General features: G+C 36.1%; 1 protein-coding gene across 1 annotated transcript in view; it reads right to left on the bottom strand.

Moving 5' to 3' along the window:
- The window catches only part of Zpr1 (zinc finger protein Zpr1), a 140,226-nt gene that overhangs the window by 80,416 nt on the left and 33,420 nt on the right, over positions 1-26,390 (bottom strand). The window contains exons 3-5 of the mRNA XM_090380971.1: positions 18,579-18,740; positions 11,142-11,232; positions 3,686-3,756 (exon numbers count right to left, since the gene is read on the bottom strand). Of these exons, the coding sequence (XP_090237097.1) occupies positions 3,686-3,756; positions 11,142-11,232; positions 18,579-18,740 (324 nt within the window). The remainder of the gene's footprint in view (positions 1-3,685; positions 3,757-11,141; positions 11,233-18,578; positions 18,741-26,390) is intronic.

The following is a 26,390-nucleotide window of genomic DNA, read 5'->3' as shown; positions in this document are numbered from 1 at the left end:
AGGCTTTAAACAACTCAATCAGATCTCCTCACAGGTGCCTGGTCTCAAGATGCTGCAATTGAACTAAAGCCTTTCTAGGTAAGAGCACCCCTTTTGTTCCCTTCACCAATCTGGTTCCCTTCTCTGCACCCATTCCAGCAGCACTACATCCCTTCTAAAGTGAGGCCTCCAGACCTGTACACAGTGCTCAAGATACGACCTAACCATGACCTTATACAAAGAGATAATTACCTCCTTATCTCTGCTAGCAAAGTTTCTGCATAACATTGACAAAGCAGCATGTCTGCACTGCTCGAAGAATTTCATGTCTGATTGCCAAATTATCCCCCCCACAAGGTCTTTTTCATTTTCCACTACCCTGAGTGTAGTAGTGGCATGTGATGCAAGAAAGCAAGTGTATGAGCTTATGCAGCATCAACCAAAAAAAAAAAAAAAAAATCACACCATTCCCTCCAAATGCCTGTCCAGTTCCTCCTTAAATTTATTTAACTTATCAACTTCCACAACGACAGATGGAAGTTTGTTCCAGCAATTAACCACTCGCTGGCTAAAGGCAAATTTCCGCACATTTATTCTACATCTGTCTTTCTTAATTTGATTTTATGCCCCCTTAGGTTCGTAATCTGAACAAGTGGAAGTATCCCATCAGAATACAGCGTGCTCAACCCATTCAAGGCCTTATACACCTCAATCAGATCACCGTGCAGGTGTCTAATCTCCAACCACTGCAATTTGCAGAACTTAAGCTTCTCCTGGTAAGAGGATCCCTTCATTCCCCTCACCAATCTTGTTGCCCTTCTCTGTACACGGTTAATCAAATCTACATCCTTCCTAAAATGAGGCCTCCAGACCTGTATGCAGTACTCAAGGCGTGGCCTGACCATTGCCTTATACAGGGGGACAATCACCTCCTTTTCCCTGCTAGTAAAATTCCTATATTTCATTGACAAAAACCACATGACCTGCCCATGCAGCCTGTCTACATTGCTCAGAAAACTTCATATCTGACTGCACAATTACACCCAGGTCTTTTTCATTTTCTACCACCTTAAGTGTAGTACCACACAGTTGGTACGTTTCTCTGGGGTTACTTCTACCCATATGCAGTACTTTGCATTTATCAAGGTTAAACTTCAGTTGCTACTTCTTAGCCCATCTGCCCAAATTTTCTAGATCCTGTTGCAGTAGCACACTGCCATTACTGTCATTAACAACCGTGCCAACCTTTGTATCATATGCAAACTTCAACACTAAGCCTGATATACCTTCATCAATATCATTGATAAAGCCGACCGGGCTAGCCGAGTGGGTAAAGTACCTGCCGGCAACCCAAAGGTCGCGGGTTCGATTCCCGCCTCGGGCTTGGATCAAAGTACTGCAAAAACCTTGGGAGGTGCAATATGGCCACAGAAGCCGATGCGCCAACAACTACCAAATCAAAAAAAAAAAAAAATCATTGATAAATATACAAAACAACAGTGGACCCAACACCGAACCTTGTGGGACTTCACTAATAACATTAGTCCATGAAGTGCAGCACCCATTTATTACCATCCTCTGTCTTCTCCCACTCATCCATCCTTTTATCCATTGTAGCAACTTACCCTTAATACCATTCTTCTCCAATTTGTACAATAGTCTTCCATGCGCAACACTGTCAAAAGCTTTTCTGAAATTTTCCACACAGTTGATAATTACTCTGGGGTTACTGCTGCCCATGTGCAGCAACTTGCATTTGTCAATGTTAAACTTCTTCTGCCATTGACCCAATTTTCCTATATCTTGTTGAATTAGCACACCCTGATTGCTGTCGTTAACCACTCTACCAACCTTTGTATCATCTGCAAACTTAGACATTAAGCCTGATATACCTTCATCAATATCAATGATAAAAATTGAAACAAACAAGGAATCCAAAACTGAACACTTGGTTTCAGTTCTGGGTTCACTGTTCGCTAATAACATTTGTCCATGAAGAGCAGTGCCCATTGATAACCACTCTCTGTCTTCTTCCACTTAACCATCCCTTTATCTATAGCAGTAACTTGCCCTTAAAGTGACATTACTCCAGTTTGTACAGCAGCTTTTTATGTACAATAATATCAAAAGCCTTCCTGAAATCCAAGTATATAATGTCAAAATTATTTTTTGCATTCAATTCCTTGTCACTGCATCATAGTAACCTATCAGATTGGTTAAACAAGATCTTGACAAATCCATACTGCGTTTGCAGTATAATAGCATGCCTGTCCAAGTGGTCTTGCATTACTTCTTTAACCAGTGATTCATTATTTTCCTTGCAACAGATGTTAAGCTAACAGGTCTGTAATTACTCATGTTGCCTTTTGAAACCACTTTATGAATTGGGTATATATTTGCACTTCTACAGTTCATAGGAACCTCCCCTGAATCCAAGAATCCTCTCATAATTATGTCTAAGGGTTTCATTACCACCTTTGCTGCCTCCCATAATATAATTGGATAGATTCCTCATGTGCCTTTTTTTATGTCCATCCTCAACGATTTCTCCTCCACTTTCCTTTCGGTTATCACAAAGTCATTTAGCCCCTTGTTAGAGTATGATAAACCCCTGTCTTCCCTTTCTCTAAAGAATTCATGTGTAAACGTAGATGCAAAATACTCATTCAGTTTGTCAGCTATCTGAGCAGGATCATCAACAGTCAAACCATTGATATCAAGTGGACCAAACTGATTCATCCCCTTCCTTCTAGAGTTTATATAAGTAAAGAAGTCTTTGCGGTTTTTCTTTGCATCCTTTTCCAAAGATTTCTTGTAATCAGCCTTTGCTTGCCTAACCTTTGTGACTCGGTTACAGACTTATATCTTATATCTGCTGATGCAAAAGCCTATGGTAGCTTATATCTATGCTATGGTAAAAGTGCATAAGCTATGGTAGCTTATGCACTTTTCTTCTCTGCCACGTGTCTCAATAGTTCATCTGACATCCATTTAGGCCTAAGCCTTGAACAGTATTTCTTTGTTGGTATGAAAAGCCTAGTAGCTTCTTTGATTGCTTCCACGAATACTTCCCATTTAAAATTTGCTGTTGGTAACATCATTAGTTGGTCCACTGCATACAATTTAAAATCTATCTCAGACCTCTGTAGTCACCCTTATGAAAGCAAAACCCTTTCAATTTACCATTGACAATGATTACATCTTTAATTAAATTCCACATTAGTACACTGTGATCACTGCAACCCAGTGGGTCCTTTACTTGCAGATTCTTAATGCATGAAGAATCACTGCCCATAACCAGATTAAGGGTATTCTTCCTCTTGTTGCCTTATGACAGATCCATGCTGTGACAGCAGTATAATTACAATTATATTTAATTACAAGTTAACCTGCATATTTCTCCAGCTTTTATAAATATATCATGTGAATTCCTAGTAGTCTGAGTTTAAGACTGTTCTCTTTCACTAGTAAAGTTAAACTTTAGCAAAAGCATTTGATATGTTTAAACATCGTTTAAGTTATCATTATAGCAACTTTTACCAAGGTTGACAAATAATTCTTGTGACTGCAGGCAAAAATTGTTGTGATATAACTTTAAACTGCAATATATCTGTTTCTGTCTATTTCTGATTAAACATTCATTTTATCTAACAACACTTGTGAAATATTTACATTATAATTGCATCATACCAAAAATAATACTAACCTTTAAAATTTTTTGGCGAGCACCGATTCCAGTAATGGCTCTTTCTATTATGCCTTCTATTGTTGTAACCACTATAGAAAATAAAATGATATTAATTCTATTAATATCAAAAATTAATTTTATTCACAAATGACCATGCAACTCTAGATGAGCAATTTTAATTAACAGTTTATTATTTTCTCATTCAATAACAAACAATTAGTGACACCAGCATAGGATGTTTATTCCACATGTTAGGAGGGATCACAAAGGTGAATGGACTGAATTAATTGAGTGCTAAAAACATTTTTCTTGTTAGGCTAAATGGAAATATATTATTCTTGAAATTTTTTATTAATCCTATGCATGCAAGGTTAATGAAACTGCTAATAAAAATGACAAACTGAACACTGTTTTGTATAATGAGGTAATGCATATCTCATTATGCAATTAAGAGAAACTAAGTGAAATGCTGCAAAAGAGGTATGGAGAAGTCTGTTAAAAAAAAAAAAAAAAAAAAATCAGAATGGTGTGGTGGGCTCAAGAAGTTCAAGGGGCAGTAATAAAAAAGAAAAAAATATTCTAAGAAATTTATGGAAAATAAAACTAATAAATCCTGATTGGAATATCAAAAAAAGTTAAAGAGAACTAAGATTTATGCAAAAGAGGCTAAAGAAAATCTTGGGCAGATGTTAGAAAAAGATAAGGAAAACAAATATCAAGAAGATGGTAAAATTTTTGGCATTTAATTAAAAAGAACAGGAGAGAAAAATCAAATATATAAAATAATAACATATAATAAAGTATATTTTACTATTTCTCTATACATTAAAAAAAGTTTCCTCTTAGTGATATTTATTCGAGCCAATGGGAGAAGCGGGCGAGGCAATTCCGTTACTACAAATGCAAATAATTATTGACAACTGCCTCCATAGCATTCACCAACCTTTTACACGTGCTTCCCTGTCTAACATTTGATGTCCCATTGTAATGTTTTTTGTATATTAATGAATATTGTATATTTGTAAATACAGTAATTTAGTATTTTGTTAATATTTTAAATATTTGTATAGTTTGTAAATATTTCAGTGAAATATTTTAGTCCTGCTCTTTGGGATGCAACGATATTCCTCATGCATTATGAAACCCAAAGCAAAAGGCCTTTTTCTAAGTGACCTATGTAAATGTAGGTAAATAATTACATAGCGATATTTATTCAACGTTGAGAATGCCGCGCACTACAAATGCACAGGTAAATAATTACATAGGTCATTTCCTGATTAGATATCGATCATAATGACATAGTGTTTTTTGTCTGGCGGCACCAGGGATTACCACCAACTCCGAGTTTTTACTCTGTTTAGAATACCATACTGTTTGTTGTTTGTTTGTTATTTGGTTTTTTAGGAGCATTAGCAACTAAGGCCATATTGCTCCGGGGATATGTGGTGGTCATTCCCTGACCTTTCTGCATCCTCCGTATTTGGTGGTCACGGGCTCAAACCCCGTTCTAAAGAAGTGTGAGCTACGCACTGCTGCTCCTGCCCACCTGGCTACAGAGGTGCCTCATACCATACTCTGCATAAGGCCAGGGTGTGTGTGTGTGTGTGTGGTTTGTGAAGTATTATTGTGCTGTTCCTCTGGCCACTTAGCCTGGGGGCTTGTGGAGAATCACTGATCCTCCCCCCAGTTTCCATCACTGCCCTAGAGAGGTGGGCCAGGACACACTAGGAGAGAAGACAGCTCTAGCAGGGTGAATCCTGGTGTAGCCTAGGCATCCAGAGAGAGCCCAAAAAAAGAAAAAAAAATTTATTGGAAAGGAGATAATGGGGCAGATAGGAAGAGGGTGGGATAAAAGGAGCACAGAACAGAGGGGGGGGCAATAGTTGAGGCACTCGAATCTGAAAGGGGAGACAGTAAGGGGACTCTTGGTACAGGATGCCCATGCTTGTTCAGAGGGTGGGAGTTTAAAGTGGGTGGTGGGTGAACCACCATGCAAAAGGGGATAGGAGTCACCCAGGGTGGGAGAAGGAAAGGCTTGACACAGCTGAGTGGTTGTTGTTGTTGTTTGGTTTTTAGGAGCATTAGCAACTAAGGCCATATTGCTCCGGGATATGCGGTGGTCATTCCCTGACCTTTCTGCATCCTCCATATTTGGTGGTGATGGGCTCGAACCCCGGTCTAATCAAGAAGCGTGTGCTGCGCACTGCTGCTTCTTCCCACCTGGCTATGGAGGCGCCGCAGCTGAGTGGTCAGGAGCACGAGTGCAGTAGCACATGCTCTTTGAATGGACTGGAGTTCAAGTCTGTAACTGCTAAATATGATTAACATTTGTATTAATTGGTTTATTGTAAACTCCACTGACCTGGTGGCTGTGCTGGAGTATAAACAAGAGACTCAACCACCCCAGATGGTAGGAATAAAAGAACATAGAGAAAGAGATTCCTATGGTGGAGCGTGCTTTTTGCAGCTCTGTCCTACACTTTCCTGGGGGTTACCCTAATGGCCAGTGTCAGCATCCCACATCATGCCAGCTAGGAAAAGCTACAGCATGGTGTCAGCTTGGATAACCATGAGGACTCTGAGGGCCTGCATAGCCATCAGTCTGTTCAGTGAAGAGGCTAAGATAGAACATGCAATTAATAACTTTCATTCACTAAACATTCACACAATTTTACTTTTTATAGTTTTTTTCTTACACTTTCTATTTTCTTTTATATATTAGATTAGATATCGATCAGTGCGTTTCAACAGGTGTGTCTTTTACATAGAAAAGATTTGACTTACACCGTCCTACCTATACATATTACATAGAAAAGTGTGCAGGGCGGGGGGAGTAGCAAAGTGAGCAGGAGGCAAAGCCCCATAGTTTACATTAAAATAATTTCCCCTAAAGTATAGGGGAAATAATTTTAATGATTTGCTAAACAGAGGAGCCTGAAGACACCAATAATGAAAAGAAAAGATTGAAATAAGAAAAATTTTGGGTGCTGTCACTATTATTATTTCTCTAATAAGCAGAAGTCATCTAAAGGATTGGTGCTGGGATTTCTGCTTTTGTTTTGATTTTTGTTTTTAAAATAACAATGACAAAGGAATAACAGGGAGAGTCAAAATTTTCAGCTGATATCAAAATTGGGAGAGTGGTTAATGACCAATACTAAGCAACACTCCTTCAGAATTAACTGAATAGGTTTCAGGATCAGTCAGGAAACTGTCAACTATATTTTAATGATGCAAAGTTTAACACCTGGGAAAATAATCATCCCAAAATAAATTGTATGTTATTTTGTATAGATATAATTATACTGAGTTAAAGACAGCAGAGGAGGAGAGAGATTTGATAGTTATTATCCAGATAGACAATAAAGTTCTCTATGCAGCACAGATAGGTGGTAAGGAGCATCCACAGTGCGCTATTGTTAATTTATTGAACATTTGTATGTAAAAATCCTACATAAAGAAAAAGTAAGACCCTACTTAAAAAAAAAGACACTAAACTTCTTGAAAAAGTTCAAGGATGGGTGAAGTGCTTGTTGAAACTGGCAAACAGGTACCATATAAAGAATGACTTTGATGCTGGTTACAAAATATGGTAACTGGGTATCTTAGAGAGGGGATAGAAAAAAGAATGAAGATGAAATTTCATAGTTATAAATGATGCTATACCTAGGAAATATAAATTCAAATTACAGGATAATAGACTGGATTGCAAAAATTTTCTTTTAGCCAGTGAGTAGAAAATCACTGGAATAAGTTACTCTCGCGGGTAGGTTGAGGCTGACAGAACAGGAAAATTCAAAGGTAGTAGTAGTAGTAGTGGTGGTGGTGGCATGTGGTGCAAGAAAGCAAGTGTATGAGCTTATGCAGCATCAGTAAAAAAAAAAAATCACACCATTCCCTCCAAATGTGCCTTTCCAGTTCCTCCTTAAATTTATTTAACCTATCAACTTCCACGACGACAGATGGAAGTTTGTTCCAGCAATTAACCACCCACTGGCTAAAGGCAAATTTCCACACATCTATTCTACATATGTCTTTTCTTAATTTGAATTTATGCCCCCTTAGGTTTGTAATCTGAACAAGTGGAAGGATCCCATCAGAATTCAGTGTGCTCAACCCATTCAAGGCCTTCAATCATACCACAATCAGGATACCATTCTTGATATTTTTTATTTTTAATGAACAACGTAGTACTATATTTATCCACAAATCATCAGTTGGTGGGCAATTAATATTTGGTAACTACATGAATAATAAAGCTTTTTTTCACCCCACTTAAAAATTGATGACTCATCATTACCAATTTTGGCTTCTGATAGACATTTTGGCTCCTAGTCTACCTATTCTTATTGCAAATAATATTTCCTGTTTTTACTGTTAATATTAGCCATACAGTGTAAGAGAGCCACAGGCTTTTGATGCCTGTGGAAATAAAAGAAAAAAAAAAAAAAAAATACAATAAAATATAAAATAAACTACCAACTAGTGACTAACAACCTGATGGTAAAATCAAATTTTCTATCCAGTCTAAGTTGCTTCCTCTGTAATTTGAATTTATGCTACCTAGTTAAGAAAATCATTTAAAAATTCATTTAAAAAACAGTGAAAACGTTATAGACCTTGAACAGGACCCCCAAATGGGGGGTCTGATCGAGGTTTAGATTTTTAATTTTTAATTTATTAAAAAAAGATTTTTAATTTTATTAAAAATCTGTTCTGTGTGATAAGGTTTCCCACTTTTATGTATAAAGTTGAAGGCCACTTTAACTCCATATTAATTAAATGAATATTAAATTTTTAAGCAATGATGCTCTAATATAATATCATGTAGTCAGCAAACAAACCCAAAAGAAATGATCTGACACCAAACTCAGTTTGTAAAAAAGTTAATATAATTCATCATTAAATCTAGCATCAATGTTACAATAAATAAAAAAATTAAAATCAATAGGCCTTTTGGTTCTGCAGAGTTTAAAATATCAATTCAAAGAATGCCCTTTAACAATCTAATAGTATTTTATTAGGCAGGGCTTCTAGAACCAAATTTTAAAATAAAATATAACCAGGAAAATAACTGAAAAAAGGTGCAAGTTGAAGCTGAAGGAACCTTATAGCTGTCTAAAAGGCCTAAGTGAACTGAAAAACTGTTCTATAAACCAGAGAACATAAGAAGTCTTATTGTTAATCCACCCCCCCTACCACATGAATCTTAATTATTACCCCAGGATTGATTAACTTAACCCTTTCATGAGTGAATTTTCAAAGAGCATGCAGATACTCTTTCACTAGCAGGGATAAGGGGATGATTGTCCCCTTGTATAAGGCAATGGTCAGACCACATGTTGAGTACTGTATACAGGCCTGGAGGCCTCATTTTAGGAAAGATGTCAAGCTGCTGGAACGAGTACAGAGAAGGGCAGCAAGATTGGTGAGTGGAACAAACAGTTGGTGTTACCAAGAAAGGCTTAAGTTCTGCAATTGCAGCTTCTGGAGACTAGGCACCTGCAAGGTGATCTAACTGAGGTGTATAGGGCCTTGAATGGATTGAGCAAGCTCAATGCTAATGGGATTCTTCCTCTTGCTCAGATTACTCAACTGAGGGTGTATAAATTCAAACTGAGGAAAAACAATTGTAGAATACATGTGTGGAAATTCGCCTTTAGCCAGTGGGTGGTTGATAGTTGGAACAAACTTCCATCTGTTGTAGACAGAACTAGACAAACATTTGGAGTGAATAGGTGGGTGAAATGGGAAGGGGGTTTTGTTTTATTTTATTTATTTATTTTTTTTTTGGCTGATGCTGTATAAGCTTGCTTTCTTGCATCATATCCCTCTACTAATGCTAATGCTAAGAAACCTGGAGTGAATATTTTCAAGAAATTTAGAAGTTAAAATTGAAAAACTAAACATATAAATACTTTTAAATATTAATTTTTTTCTTGTTTAGAGGATTACTGTCCTTCTCTAATGATTAAATCAAAAGAAATTAAATCAAAATAATGAAAAAAAATATATATATATAAATAAAAACAAGTCATTACTTATTTTTCACTTATTTATCATTAACTATTTGGAGGTAAAATTCTCTCTGTTTACATATGAATTTGATTTAGTTTTGTTTACTTCTGGATCAAAATTATAAAATGTAGCCCATGATTTAGAATTTTGTTGAAAGGGTATGCCCTCCTATGCCTATTTTCAAAACTAGTGTAAATATAAAAAAAATGTCTACTGCTAGTAGGCATAGTTGACAGATGATGGCATGTCTCTGTACAGTTTCAGAAGAATTTGTAAGTACTCATGATTTGTTGATACTAGGGGTGAAATTTCATACTCCTTTGCATATATTCATACTTCACTCCATCATATGAAAAAATTTATATATAGTTGAGAGGGTATATCTGTGAAAGGGTTAATGGATATACAGTACTTGTAAGAAAACAAACCAAATTTCCTAAAAAAACATTGCATAATAAATCATAATAATCACTCATAGCTTCTAACAGATTTCATGAGTGTTTTGTTTTTGGCTTATTTATCTACTGACTTGATTCGCAGGACAGAAATCATGATTTTGGGGAAGTCCTATGCTAATGAATTTCTCTTGGCTTATAAAGACTGTTTTTCAGCTGTTTAGGCAATCATTTTAGATTCAGGAAGAGAGACCACTTGCAGTAACCTAGCTTTCATCAAAAGAACTTTAGTCTATTCAATGCAGCATCACATTTAAATATAAGATTTCCTGCATAAAGATAAAAATATATGAATATATAAAAAATAATTTTAAAAAATAATGCTACCCTGCATTGTATTTTTTCCCTTTACTGCCTGTAGACACTACTGTTCCTCCTGTGACAGAGATGGAGCTTATGCTCTTTAGAATGACGTTATTTGATTAAAAAATTATAGTTATGTTAGTTCGACTAGTGAATAAATGTAGCCATTTTTAAAGAGTATCAAAAAAGGTCTGTCACTGTCACAGGAAGGATGACAGTGTTCCCAGACAGCAAAGAAAGAAAACCATAACACAGAGTAGTATTTTTTTCAAAACTATTTCAATACCTGCATTGAACCAGTACTAATTTCTTTATTAAATTGCCAAATTAATATATATATATATATATATATATATCAAGACACACTTATGTCACATGGACTGGAAAACACAAAACAGGTTTTTATTAAAAATGGTTATCTGGTGGCACCTCAGGATTCTTTCTAAATCCTATATAAGTATGAAAAAAAAAAACTATTCTGATTTTTATCTTAAACCTATTTTCTTTTTTTTTTTGTTATATATATATATATTTTTTTTAAAATTGATATTAGCCATATATTGTCATTTCCTACTACCATGCGTTTAAAAATTCAATATGAAAAACATTTTTAGGCAACTAGAATGGAAATGACTCCCCATATTCTCATTGACAGGCTAAATTTCAGAGCTGAATGCACAATAAGCATTCATATTTACCTCCATCTTGTGTTAATGCAGGGATTTCAAATTCAAGTTCTGGAATGGTGACAGTGGCCCATTTTGTCTTTACTACTTGCCTGAGAAGATCCTAATAATAAAAATATTTATTTACAAAATTAAATTAAAAACATGTATATAAGAATTAAAAAAACATAAGAATAGATTAATAATAAACATAAGTATTAACGAACAACGTTATAATATAAGCTATGACGAAAAACATAACAAGAAAATTAGCATTAGTAGAGGCACATGATGCAAGAAAGCAAGCATATACAACATCAGCCCCCCCCCCTTCGAATTTTAACTGATTCATTCATTCCAAATGTTTGTCTAGTTCTGCCTTGAATTTATTTAAGCTATCAACTTCCACAACAACGGATGGAAATTTGTTCCAGCAATCAACTACCCACTGGCTAAATGCAAACTTCTGCACATCTATTCTACAACTGTCTTTCCTCAATTCAAATCTATGCACCCTCAGGTTCTTAATCTGAGCAAGCAGAAGTATCCCATCAACGTTGAGCCTGCTCAAACCATTCAAGGCCTTATACAGCTCAATCAGATCACCTCGCAGGTGCCTAGTCTCCAGATGCTACAACTTGCAGAACTTGAGCCTCTCTTGTTAAGAGCACCACTTTGTTTCTCTCACCAATCTTGTTGCCCTTCTCTGTACTCGTTCTAGCAGAGTAGGGCAACAAGATTGGTGAGAGGAACAAAGGGGTGCCCTTACCAAGAGAGGCTTAAGTTCTGCAAGCCTCTGCACATCTCTCAAGGAAGTTAATACTGGCAGCAAGAATACTTAAGCCACTTTCACATACAGACCACATCTCAGCAATTGAAATAAAATTTTAGTTGTCATTTGTAATTAGATTCAGAAGAGTGGGAATCTTGTTGTGGATGCTCCCGGCATTCTGGAAAAAGATGTGGCTTCACACATTAGTACACATGGGATATGGAAAAGTGCTGAGTCATAACCATTCACGGACCTAGGGGATGGGGGATGTGGCCAGGAGGCCATTAATACAACAAGAATTAATCCCGAGAACTAGCCAGAGTTAGTATGAATCATGTCTAATAATTGATCAAATCTGGCTTTTTCTTGTCTGCTCAGAGGCACTTGTCTTTTTGCACCAGTTTCACGGTGGATGCTGCAGCTGAAATTTAGCTAGTAGATGGTAAGTGTCTTCTTGAAATCAATAGATTCTCTTAAGTGTGGCTAACCATAGCTTATCATAAATGGTAACCAAATGTCATACTGAACTGCTGAGACTAAAAGTTAATGAATATAGATTTAATAGCACCTTATGCAACTTCAATAGTATTAGCATGATGCATAATAAATTTGTGGCTAGATATTCTGCTAACTTACAACAAGAAAATATTAAGCTATTCACAAATACAACTGTAAAACTGGACTAATTGTAGTTACTATAGTCATAAAAGAAAAATAATAAAGAATTATACTCATCTCTAGCACTGACTGATATCAAGAAACTGGTGAATAAATTTATTTATTTATTTTATTTTTATTCAACACAATATTTGACATTTAAAGATATAACTTAATCTAGAATTGGATGACTTTCAATAAAAATGTAAAATAAAATAAGGCATAAAATATTTAGTGAAATGAAAGAAATAGATGGTTTTAAGTAGTTTCTTTGAAAATAAAGCTTAATTGCATTTTAATGATATCAATACCAAATGGAAGAATTTCCATATGGTTTAAATTTTTCACTGTTCAATCTAATTTCCTGAAAACCATTAATATGGAACTGGTGGTCAAGATTCCATTAGTTAAGAACATCATATATATAAATTTTCAATACATATCTAACTTAATATCAAAATACAGGGCAAGGCATGGAAATAGGTGATTTTAAAAACTCAAAAATTAAATAAAGAATTTGTATTTGCCAAATTACAAATAAGCCATCTCAAAGTATATAGAATGGCATTTATTTTTTGAAGATGATAACCTCAAGGTTCTTCTTCTTCTTCTTCTTCTTGGTCCTTAGCTGGCAGCTGGGGGGGGCGGTTGGCCACGCAACCAGTATGCTGCTGTAGGTGCCGCAGGGTTTCGGACTTGCTCTGTGATGTTCTTCCATACTTTACGATCCATGGCGTCAGTCCTGGCCTGGTTAAGGTCAAGACGTCGGCAACGTAAGGTCGAGAGATGGAGGTAACCTTGAGGTTACCTCCATCTCTGTTCAGGCATTCTTCTAATCTTCCACGCATCGGTGACATATCATCTCCAAAGGAATTCCAACATTTACTTTATGAATTATTTCTTTCAGCTGTTTTAATATTGTGTGAGTGATGAGAATACACCTTTCTTCTTAAAATGTCACATAAAAAAAGTCACATGCTGTCAATTCATGGGCACCAGCAGGATATTTTGAAGGGTGGTTCAAAAAAAAACTACAGTACAACATTGATTATCCACATCACCACCACCCCCAAAAAAAAAAAAAAATACAGTATCTACTTTTAGTGCACTTGTGAATGCTGAAATATTACTCCTGTTGCTTGACGCATTCATACCATTGTCCATTGTGAACGCAGGAGTATGGTGTGTGTGTGGGTGGGGGGGGGTGCTTAGTTTTCACTCAGCCTGCTGCGAGCCACTGCAGTGTGAGGTTATTTAAGGTGTTTTGTTTCTAATCACTCAGTGTTCGAGTTTTTGTTCGTGGCTATTTCAATGTGAAATATTGTGTCATTTTGCTTTTTAATTTGAAAAATTCTGCTGCCCCTTTGTGTTAATAATGGCATCTACAAGCAAAAGAAACTGCAATGTGTTGTCAATAGAAGACAAGATAACAATTATTAATAGACTGGAAAAGGGAGAAACCAGTGTATTGCTTGCTAAGATTTTTAACGTTGGTAAAGCAACCACATCTGACATAAAAAGCAGAAAAAATGAAATTTTTAAGTTTACTTCAAAGTTAGACAATGAAGATGGCTCTAAAAAAAGGAAAACTATGAAAAAAGCTAGTGATGAGAAATTAGAAGACGCTGTTTATTTATGGTTTCTACAAAAGAGAAGTCGAAGCAAACCTATTTCTGAATTTCTGTTATGTGGCAAAGTGTTACAACTGAATCAAAAATTTTAAAACCCATCTGAATTTAAAGCCACTACAGGATGGCTGAAAAATATCAAATCTTGCCATGGTATAAGGGAGCTTGAAATTCAAGGAGAAGCTTTATCAGGTGATGTCCCTGAAGCAGAAGCTTTTAAAGAGTCTTTTCTGAAAATGGCGAAGAAAGGTTTTCCAAGAATGACGTTTACAACGCAGATGAAACTGTCTTAATTGGAAGTCACTCCCTCGTAAATCACTTGCATCACGATATGAAATGGCTGCTCCTCATTTCAAAGCTAACAAGCAGTGTGTTACAGTTATGGTGTGTGTGCAAATAAAAGTGGACAGCATGTTTTACCATTTGGCAATGTGGTCAACCTAAGCTTATCGTAACTCAAATGGTAACCGATCCAAAATTATTGGTGATTGGGAAATCCAAGATGCTTTAAAGTTGTAAAGTGCCTACCAGTGCGATATAAAGGACAGAAAATGCTTGGATGAATTCCAACATTTTTTTGGATTGGTTTAGCCAAGATTTTATTCCAAGTGTGAAGAGGCATTGAGAAAATGAGGATAAAGCTGGTAAAGTTTTATTTATTATTGATAATGCCCTATCCCAACCTCCTCTTGAAAAAATGAATTCAATTGATGAGAACTTCATTGTCAGGTTTTCATCACCAAATGTTATAGCCCTGGTGCAGCCAATGGATCAAGGTGCTATAGAAAAACTAAAAAAGTTGTACAAAAAACAAGTCTCGTGTCGCTTGCTGCTACCAGAGGGAGATAAAGAGAGCATGGTTGCGTTTTCAAAGAAGCTAAACATTAAGGATTGTTGCTACATGTTAGCAGATGCCTGGAACATGTTCTCAGAGAGAAATCTGGAAAAAAAGGCATGGCATAAACTTTGGGGTGTTGCCAGACGGTCACATATGTGCAAGATTTGAATGAAGACGTAGGTGAGATTGTAACTTTATTTCAAGGGAATCCCAGGTTTTCCAAGTTTGGACAAGATGATGCAGAGGCATGATTAAACAACAATGCCGATGATCCTGGTTATCCATATTTTAACTGAAGAAGAAATGAAGAAGAAGAGGGAGCGGGCCTACTCACGCTGAGGTCTTCACTGGCTAGAAACTGCAATGGCATGATGTGAGCAACTGTCTGAATGCAGTTCTATGGAGATATTGCTATTAAAGAGGATGAGAGACTTAGCTGCAAAAAAGACAAATCTCGCATGGTTGAAAGAAAAATTCAAAGTTACATATTTTAAAAAATAAAGCTTCCCAAGATTCATTATACTCTCATTTGTTAGCAATAACCTTGCATACTATAATTTAATCATAGGCCTAATTACACTTTGTTTTGTATAAACTGGATATTCTCATATATGTTTGGTCGCCTCCGCAGCCAGGTGAGAAGGAGCAGCAGTGCATAGCATAAGCTTCTTGATTAGACCGCGGTTCGAGCCCGTCACCACCAAATACGGAGGATGCGGAAAGGTCAGGGAATGACCACTGCATATCTCGGAGCAATATGGCCTTAGTTGCTAATGCTCCTAAAAACCAAATAACAAACATCATATATGTTTGATTATCCGAACTATTTCGAACTATTAACTGAACCAACCTTGGTCCTAATTAGTTCAGATAAGTGACATTATACTGTATTACATATACCATATGTATTGTGTCTGTAAATTGGTGGTGTTCTCTACTCGATTTGCCTGTTTTTCTGGATGGAAAAACCCATTTCTGAGGAAAAAACCTTGCTATCTACGTCTGATACTGACTAATTAATCCACGGAGTGAAAAAAAAGCCCATAAAAATTCCTCGTGTCATCGACAGGATTTGAACCCAGGCTTTTTCCACTCGGCATGGGAGGACGGTGATGATATCACTGTGCTACCCACGTAGACATACATGTGGGAATAAAATTTGTGTTCACCAAATTTTTGAATGCATGCAATATCTTAATTAAATCAAGTTTGAATGATTTACATGTACAGCCGAGCCAACATTTCATGATTGGTAGGAGAAAGTACTGCACAGACTGTGAGCGCATTCAGGCAGAGTGAAAAAGAAAAAGGCATGAAATTTCGTCATTGGCAATGAAGATTTTATGAACACAATTATATCAAACTATATTCACAGAGAAGCCGAGAAGATTGCAATTTTTATTTAAAGATAATAATGAAAATTAACGGGGTCTAATTCTGTTTTGCAAGAGTTATTTTAATTTTGTTGTTGTTTTGATAAATTATTTGAATTAATATTTTAGTTTTTTTTGTAGAATTTGTATTGTTTTAATGTTTCAATAAATTAATGAGAATATTAAAACTGTTTATTGCTTCAATGTCCAAAGGTGGTGAACATACACCACTTTGTGCATATGGTTTTTGTTAACACCCTGGCAGTATGAGATGTGCTGCTTTGCTGAAACCAAATGGCCTCATTAACCTAAGGAAACCTAGCAGCTGGTTCAGTCAAAAAAAGTTGTGATCATGTTAGCAGCTAGGTGTTGCAGTCACCCTTCCATTATCATCTTCAAAAAATATGGGCCAATAACACTGTGATATGAAACTGTCCACTACACTGTTACCTGGTCACTGTGCTGCTGGTAGAATTGGCAAGAGTTTTTTCTGACCAATAAAAAAAGTTTGTTTATTCACAAAACCATTTACATATGAGAGTGAGATTCATCAGACATCCAGAGACTAAGAATAAAATCTTCACCATGATCAATTTCAGTTAGCATTTCTTGATAAAAATTTTAATAGGTAAGGAGATTGCAAGGTTTTAATTCTTGCCATACCTGTATCTTGTAAGGATGGAAATTTAACTCCATCATTAAAAAACTTGGTGTAATATTCATCACACACTCCTACTGAATAAGTTCAACAACAGTGCATGCTGATGTGCCGAATGCATTGGACTATGAATGAGAACAGTTTCGACAACTGCGATATCGTGTACAGGTGGTTCTTATTCCATCTAGAAACTTCTTTTTCAAAGCAGAACCAGTTTCTTCAAAATTACATATCCATCTTGATTCTTAAGCTTAAAGTAAATGCAAAATAAATGTCAAGTGGCCTTGTAACTATTTTTTTTGTAAAATGCCTCGATGGAAAAAGCACGTTATGCACCACTCCATTGTTCTATGGATGCTAAATGGCATGATGTGGACAAGAGTATTTCAGCTGATGCAATCCTCCACACTAGGTTCCTGCACAGAATTTATGTAATACGTATAAGTATATAAAACTGCCTTTTGAAATACAACAGCAGTAACTGCTAATGCAAGGTAGTTTTTAACATGATTTATAGTTTGCAAGTTCAGGTGGCAACTTTCTACAGTAATGTGCCCATTAACTTGTGTTATATAACACATATAACTTATGTTATATAAACACTTGTTAACTTGTTATATATAACACAGATCATACAACACACTGTACTTCTAATATAAGAAAACCCTCTTGAACTACTTGCTATTTAAAAAAAATGAACAGCCCTGCTTAATCAGAACACAGACAATAACTTAATCGTATTTTAAAATAGCTATTAAAAATGGACACTGATAAAATGGAGGAGAAAAGATTGGAGTGGTTTGGCCATGTGAAGAGAATGGAGGACGACAGATTGTCCAGAGGAGCCATTATTATTATTATTATTAGCCATATGGTGCAAGGAAGCCTGAGGCTTATGCTGCACCAGCCAAAAAAAAAAAATTTGAGTTTCCCCGAGTGAGTGAGTGAGTGAGTGAGAGAGAGAGAGAGAGAGAGAGAGAGAGAGAGAGAGAGAGAGAGAGAGAGAGAGAGAGAGTAGAAGGAAATCACCAAGAAAGAGAAGAATGATGATATCCAGCTCAGGACCCTGGATATCATCATTCTTCTCTTTCTTGGTGATTTCCTTCTACTCTCTCTCTCTCTCTCTCTCTCTCTCTCTCTCTCTCTCTCTCTCACTCACTCTGGAGAAAGAAAAAGAGAGGAAGACTAAGAAGGATGTGGACAGAGGGTGTGAGAGCAGCTATGAATAAAAGAGGACTGGTGGACGAAGATTGGGAAGAGAAAGAAGAAAATGGAAAAAAAGAATAAAGGAATGACTTTTTGATATTAGCTTGAGGAGGACCATTGTAATAACAGAATAAATCCTAAGAAGAAGAAGTAAAATGAACACAAAATGCAATGTGATATTGATATGCAAACTTCACATATCAATATTAATTAAAAGACTAAATTCTTTTATTCATCATAAGTAGACAAATCTTTAAATAAAATTTTAAATATTAAATATTTTATTTTAAAAATTTTAAACATCAATAAATATTAAAATTTTAAAAGATATTACTCACTTTTTGATTGATAACTTTTAAAGTGATACGTATTCCTTTTTCTTGAATTTTTGAAGCTGGCTGTAACTCATTATTTTCTAAGCCGCAGTGGTTACAAGAAAAAGACATAACCACCACTTCTTTATAGAACGGAATTTTTGTCAGAAGGAGCCTTGTTATTCCCTGAAAGACAGCAGTGATTTAAACAAGTTCATTTAAATCAAAACAAACTCCAATACATTTCAGGTGTATTTGAATTTGTTTTTTTTTAAATTAATTAAATTTATTTTCTGCAATTAACAAAAGTGAAAACATAACTTTACATAACATACTTATATGACTTCATATATGTGGGTTGCACAGCTTGAAATCTAGGCACCTTAGAGCTTGAGATCGAAGTGTTTAAGGCTCTGACTGGAAAAAGTAAAATGAATGTGGACAAAATTTTCAGTTGTAAATGATTCTAGAACTAGGGGCCATAAATTGAAGTTATGGGGGGGAGATGTTTAGACTGGACTGCAAGAAGTTTTATTTTAGCCAGCAAGTTATAAATTACCAGAATAAGTTACCTACATGGGTGGTTGAGGTTGGCAGTTTGGGAAAATTCAGATGTCAGCTGGATAGTTACCTACAGGAACAGGGATGCATAGGTTGTCAATTTCCTTTTCTTGTATTATTATTTTACTCTCTTCTTTCTTTATTTCTTTTTTTTTTTTTGGGCTGGTGCAGCATAATCCATAGGCTTTCTTGCACCATATGGCCATTACTAAATACTAATAACACTAATGTACAAGTTAGTGCAATTTCATCATTTCAGTACATAGCCAACTACTTAATTAGTTATAAATTGGCATCATCACTGATAATTGGTACTGAAACTGTTCCATGTTATGTGAAACCGTGCTAACTGAGGTATAATTATAATGAGTTTTAATTGAATGCATACCAGAGAAACAGTCTATAAACAAATTATAATAAATTTATAAACAATTTGCACTTGATAGCCAATTAAAAGGATTTGAAATAAAAAATATTGCAAAAATTTTATTAATGAAACATCATGAAAGATGAGAAAAAAGCTTTATTGTTTATTTTGGTATTTCAGTAATGAAGCCATCTCTTCTTTTTCCCAGCGTACAAGTCTTCATAGCATTGAATCCCATCTCATAAAATTTGCCTTATTTTGATACTACATTCAACATTCGGATCTCCATTCATAATCGTCTCGTAGGCCATGTTAACCCCCTTGAAAAACTTTCTCCAATTTTTCTGTTGACAATTCTTTTGGTGCCACTTCAGTGTTATCCACTTCAGAATTGTTTTTCTCTTCTTCATTTGCAGTTTGCTCATCAATTTCAAGGAGAGTTGCATCATCTAAGTGATTTCAATGTAATCCAGTGCAGTCACATACATTGGCAGTGTGCAAAGTTTCGAATCCTAAGTCTTTTCCGATCTTCACAATGTCCTCGAGATTTGCCTGAACTTGCGATTTAAAACCAGTTAAATCATTTGCCAAATGGGATGAAACACGCTGCCAAACAGAACTCATGTTGTTGGCAGTGATTTCTAGCCAAGATGCAGATATATTTTCGATCGTATTTAAAGGGGTAAAAATAAATTGTGAAATGAAAAGTTTGAAAAGCTATCATGGCAGGATGGAATTAAGAATACTGAGCACTGTTGCATGTTGCTGCTGACTGTGTGAGGGGAGCTTTTGGCACATGTGCATGTGAGACAATAGAGTTAGCACCACAGCATATATGTAGAGTATGCGTCTAGGCTATTTAATGAGTTTTAATATGTATAGTAAATTTTTTACTTAAACTTAATTGAAAACCGCGTTGTAGTGAAACCTATGCTGTTTGAAGCTGTGCTAAGCGAGGTATTGCTGTATATCTCATATTGTGAATACCTTCACAATGAGTTGCCATGATATTCTACTACTTCAAATAAGTAACACTTCACCATAGAAGACTATTGTTACTTATTCTCAGCGGATACCATCAGCCATACAGTGATGGTATTTGCTGAGAACGAAATGGTGTCGTATGGGTGATGGTATCCGCTGAGAATAAGTAATAACAATAGTCTTCTCCTATGGTGAAGTGTTACTTATTCGAAGTAGTACAATATCATGGCAACTCGTTGTGAAGGTTTTTTTTTTTTTTTTTATGAGAACCCCAAACACGAGAGGTATTAGAACCTATAGTACTTAGTACTGTGCTTGGGTTGGAGGTTGAGAAGACGAAAGAAGATATTTGTTGATATTGGACTTCAACTTCTGTAGATTGTAGTTTTCAGGAAATACGTATGAAGGAAGGTTGTTCCAGAAAACGGCAGTTGAATGAATAAATGAGGAAGATGAAAAGTTGGTTCTGTGGGTTTGAAGTTGGACAGTAAATGGATGTTGGCTGGTGGCAGCACGTGTTCGGACTGTTTTGAAAGAGAGAGCGGGAATTATAGAAGCCAATTCAGAAGAACAGTGCCCATGGAAGTATCTGTAGAAGAGACATGCAGCAGAAACAGTGCATCTATGAGAAAGCGAGTGGAGAGACTCTGTTAGAGATGAATCATTAATTAACCTAACTGCCCTCTTCTGAATGGAATCAAGAAGCCTGAGAGAGGTTTTGGGGGCACCACCCCAGATGTGGGAACAATATTCCATGGCAGGGCGGATTTGCGATTTATACAGAGTGAGCAGCTGTTTGGAAGAAAAGTAACGCCGAGAGCGAAAGAGAAAACCAAGTTTTTTAGATGCAGAGGAAGCAATATTTGTAATGTGCTTGTGCCAAGAGAGATTAGAAGTCAGGGTAATCCCCAAAGGAGATATATCATTTTGCCTAGAAATCGGAGTGTCACTAAAGATAAGCATAGGAGCAGAAGAATCCTTTTTGCGAGATATAAGACAAGATTGAGTTTTAGAAGGGTTGAAATCAACTAAGTTGTCTTTGCCCCACTGGAGAATTACCTGAAGATCGGCATTTAAGGAATTGGCAGCAGATTTTCGAGAACTTGAAGCTGATTGAGCTGGACAAGGTTTCTCAAAATGGAAAGTTGAATGCAATGTGCTATCATCGGCAAAACTATGGATAGGATTTCCAGTCAATGGAAGAAGGTCATTGATATACAAGAGGAAAAGAGTGGGGGAAAGAACTGAACCTTGGGGGACACCGGCATTAGTGGAGAAGTTAGAAGACAGAGAGCCATCTACCATCACCCTCAGTGAGCGATCAGAGAGAAAACTGGATAACCAATTACTAAAAACAGTTGGCAAACCATAAGATGGAAGCTTGTTTAGAAGACCTTTATGCCAAACACGATCAAAAGCCTTTGAGATGTCAAGAGCAACTACTTGTGTTTCACCGAACCTTTCCATTGAATTAGTCCATAAATGGGTAACATAAGCCAGAATATCACCAGTGGATCGACACTGACGGAATCCATACTGGCGATCGTTGATCAGATGGAAGGTTTCTAGGTAGTTTAAGAGTTGGCAGTTAATTGATTTCTCCATTACTTTAGAAAGAGTAGAAGTAATTGCAATGGGACGATAACTGGATGGGAGGGATTTGTCACCCTTTTTAGGAACTGGCTGGATATGAGCAAATTTCCAAGCAGAAGGAAAAACACCTTTGGAATAAGAAAGTGAAAAAAGGCGGCAAAGAATAGGAGTAAGTTCAGGAGCACAGGTTTTGAGAACAAGTGGAGAAATACCATCAGGACCTGGAGCTTTCGTAGCATCAAGATTCATCAAAATCCTTCTGATATCCTTTTGACGGAAGACCACAGGAGGCATTGAATGGAGCGTGTTAGGAATGGTGGGAGGTGTTTTACCAAGGTCATTAATACATGAGCTGGAAGAAAAATGGGATGCTAGCAGGTCAGCTTTATCCTTGGCTGAAGTGACAACAGAACCATCTGGTTTGGACAGAGGTGGGAGCAGAGATGGGCAAAAGTTGTGGCCAATAGCTTTGGCAAGAGACCAGAATGCTCGGCTACCATTAGGGCAGGAAGCAAGTTTTCTACTCTTAGCCTGTTCAAACTCTAGTTTGGACTGATTAATAACTGCTTTACAATTGTTGCGAGCTTTGGTGTAGGCAGGAAATGAAACTGAAGAATTAGAAACAAGCCAATTACGATATGCAACGTTCTTCTCTTGGACAGCCTTAGCACATTTATTGGAAAACCAAGGTTTAGATAAAGGACGAGATTTTAAAGTTAGAGTGTGGGATAAAGGATTCCATTCCTGCAAGAATAATTTCACTGACACGATCTGAGCAAACGCTGACATCAGAAGTTGACATCAGAAGGTATTCACAATATGAGATTACTTAATGATGCCAATTTATAACTACTTAAGTAGTTGGCTATGTACTGAAATGATGCAATTGCACTAACTTGTACATTAGTTAAACTCTTTACATAACCTGAGGCTTTAGCACTAAACTATATCGTAATACTAATAACACTTAATAAAACTGTAAAGTTTTATTAAGTGTTACATTTTTACATTCTCTAAACTTAGCCATTTCAGTTTAATTACAACTGTATAATATTTATTACTCTTCTCCCCATACTTTTTTAAGGCTCTTCTCTCTCCCCCCCCCTCTATATTCACATGCAACATGTTCACGAGCCTTACATAATAACATACTCGAGCATGCACAAATCATCTAAAACTAACAATACTATATTAAAAACACATTCGATCAACGAATTTCTTTTTTCCTTACAAACTGTATGGAAAAAATAATTAATAATTGCCAGATTTCTATTTATGCAATTTTAATGATATTTGGGATGGCACGACAAATTCTTCTAAAAGAACTAAATATAAAATTCATGAAAATCTGTCCACTGCGAGTTGAGTTGTTACACGTGGAGGGACAGGCAGGCAGACTGAAAGACAGATGGATGGACACAGTGAAGACAATATGCACTTCTGTATGTATGTATATATATATATATATTTGAATAGCGTTTAAAATAGTTGGAAACGGAATTTTTCATAATAAAATAAAATAGTACAGCATACATCAGAGGCAGCAAAAAGCATATTCCTCTACATGATCCTTGAAATATAACCATATAAATAAGAATTAAAATATAATAATGCCAGCGGTATGGTAAGACAAGAGCGAAAAAAATCAAAATTAAACCTAAATCAAACTGGGGGGGGGGAGAGAAGGGTAACAAGAGTAAAAATATTGCAGTAGAAACTCTCTAAAATAATTTAGAAAATATAAATGGAAGAATAATAATTCATTGAATTTTAAAAGCCAATTAAATAATTTTCACTCTTATCTTACCATACTGCTGGCATTATTATATTTTAATTCTTATTTATATGGTTATATTTCAAGCATTATGTAGAGGAATATGCTTTTTGCTGCCGCTGATGTATGCTGTACTATTTTATTTTATTTTATTTTATTATGAAAGATTCCGTTTCCAAATATTTTAAACACTATTCAAATATATGTATAATTATATCACATGACAGTAGTAGGCGAATTGCTAACGCTGCGCCTGTGTTGCCGTCCATAGTACATTATTCGTCTATATAATCTGGTTGAGATTACTTTTTCAGTAGTGTAGCTTTGCACTGGAGTGCTTGTAGCTGTTCTATTTTTTAATTTTCGCTGCATCAGGACCACCGCTGTTCAAATCTTCTGCATTGGTGGTTTGATCTGAGGATTGGATGGCGGGCTGATCTTTCAATCGATTCTAGTCAGACTATTTTTGGTTTATTTTATTGTAGTGTTTAACATCTCTGTTGGTGATATTTCACATAAATTTGGACCTAGTACCCATCAGAGGGGGTACAGGTAAATTTCTATTTAATTGGCTTTCAAAATTGAATGAATTATTATTCTTCCATTTAGATTTTCTAAATTATTTTAGAGAGTTTCTACTGCAATATTTTTACTCTTGTTACACTTCACTTCCCCCCCCCAATTTGATTTAGGTTTAATTTTAATTATTTTCGCTCTTGTCTTACCATACTGCTGGCATTTTTATATTTTAATTCTTATTTATATGGTTATATATATATTTATATATAATATTACAAATTAGCATTAGCATTAGCATTAGTAGAGGCATTTGATGCAAGAAAGCAAGCTTATGCAGCATCAGCCAAAAAAAAAAAAAAAAAAAAACCACTTCCACTTCACCCCTCCGTTCGTTCAAAATACCTGTCCAGCTGAGCCTTAAACTTATTTAGGCTATCAACCTCCACCACAAGGGATGGAAGTCTGTTCCACCAACCAACCACCCGCTGGCTAAAGGCAAATTTCCGCACGTCTATCCTACATCTGTCTTTCCTCAATTTGAATTTATGCCCTCTCAGGTGATTATTCTGAGCTAGAGGAAGAATCCCATCAGCATTGAGCATGCTTAAACCATTCAAGGCTTTATACATCTCTATCAGATCACCTCGCTGGTGCCTAGTCTCCAGACACTGTAATTTGCAAAACTTAAGCCGTTCTTCGTAAGAGCACCCCTTTGTTCCATTCACTAATCTTGTTGCCCTTCTCTGTACTCGTTCCAGCAGCTCTACATCCTTCTTGAAATGAGGCCTCCAGACCTGTATACAGTACTCTAGGTGTGGCCTGACCATCGCCTTATACAAGGGAATAATCACCTCCTTATCCCTGCTGGAAAAATTCCTGTATATCATTGACAATACTCCATGAGCTACTCTTGCAGCCCGTCTGCACTGCTCAGAGAACTTCATATCTGCCTGCACAACCACCCCCAAGTCCCTTTCATTCTCTACCACTGTCAGTGTTGTACCACAGAGTTGATACGTTGCTCTGGGGTTGCTGTTTCCCATGTGTAGTACTTTACATTTGTCAATGTTAAACTTCATTTGCCACCTCTCAGCCCATAATTTAAATATTTAATTTATGATAAAAATAAATAATAAAAAACATAATAAAAAATATTTAAATAATGTTGAAATTGTTGGAAACGGAATATATCATAAAATAAAAAGGAGGGTACAGCATACATCAGAGGCAGCAAAAAGCATATTCCTCTACATGATGCTTGAAATATAATTATATAAATTAGAATAAGGATTAAAATAAAAATAAAATAATGCCAGCAGTACAGCAAGACCAGAGCGAAAAAGAAAATTAAACCTAAATTAATTCAAATCAAGCAGGGAGGGAAGACAGGGGTAACAAGAGTAAAAATATTGCAGCAGAAACTCTAAATTAATTTAGAAAATCTAAATGTATGAATAATAATTCTTCGAAATTTAAAAGCCAATTAAATAGAAATTTAAAGGTGCCCCCTCTGATGCGCACCAGGTCCAAATTTATGTGAAATATCACCAAAAAGTTTCCGGCACCCCCCCCCCCCATACTTCTCCTCCGCACGGTACTAAGTACTATAGGTTTTGATACCTTTTGTGTTTGGGGTTTTCATAAAAAAAACAAAAAAAAAAAAAAAAACAGAGATATAAACCACTACAATAGAACAAAAGTAGACAAAAATAAAAAATAGACTGACCATTATGGCCCATCTTAACAGAGGACCACAAAGCCAATAATGGTCAGGGAATCACTGCATTTCGAACGATAGACAAATCGCCACAAAGGAGAATCGATTCAAAGATCAGTCCGCCACACCGATCCTCAGATCGAACCGCCAATGCCGTGAATTGAATAGCGGTGGTCCTGATGCAGCAAAAATCAAAAATAGAACAAACAGACACGAGCACTCCAGTGCAAAGCCACACTACTGACAAAAGTAATCCTAACCCGTTTAAATAAACAATATACCCCTCCCTTCCCTCCTGCTTGATTTGAATTAATTTAGGTT

The sequence above is a fragment of the Mastigoproctus giganteus genome, chromosome 9 (genome assembly GCF_048544385.1).
Source record: "Mastigoproctus giganteus isolate SK-2022 chromosome 9, ASM4854438v1, whole genome shotgun sequence".
In the NCBI taxonomy this organism is placed as follows: Eukaryota; Metazoa; Arthropoda; class Arachnida; order Uropygi; family Thelyphonidae; genus Mastigoproctus; species Mastigoproctus giganteus.
This window is presented reverse-complemented; position numbering and strand designations above follow the sequence as displayed.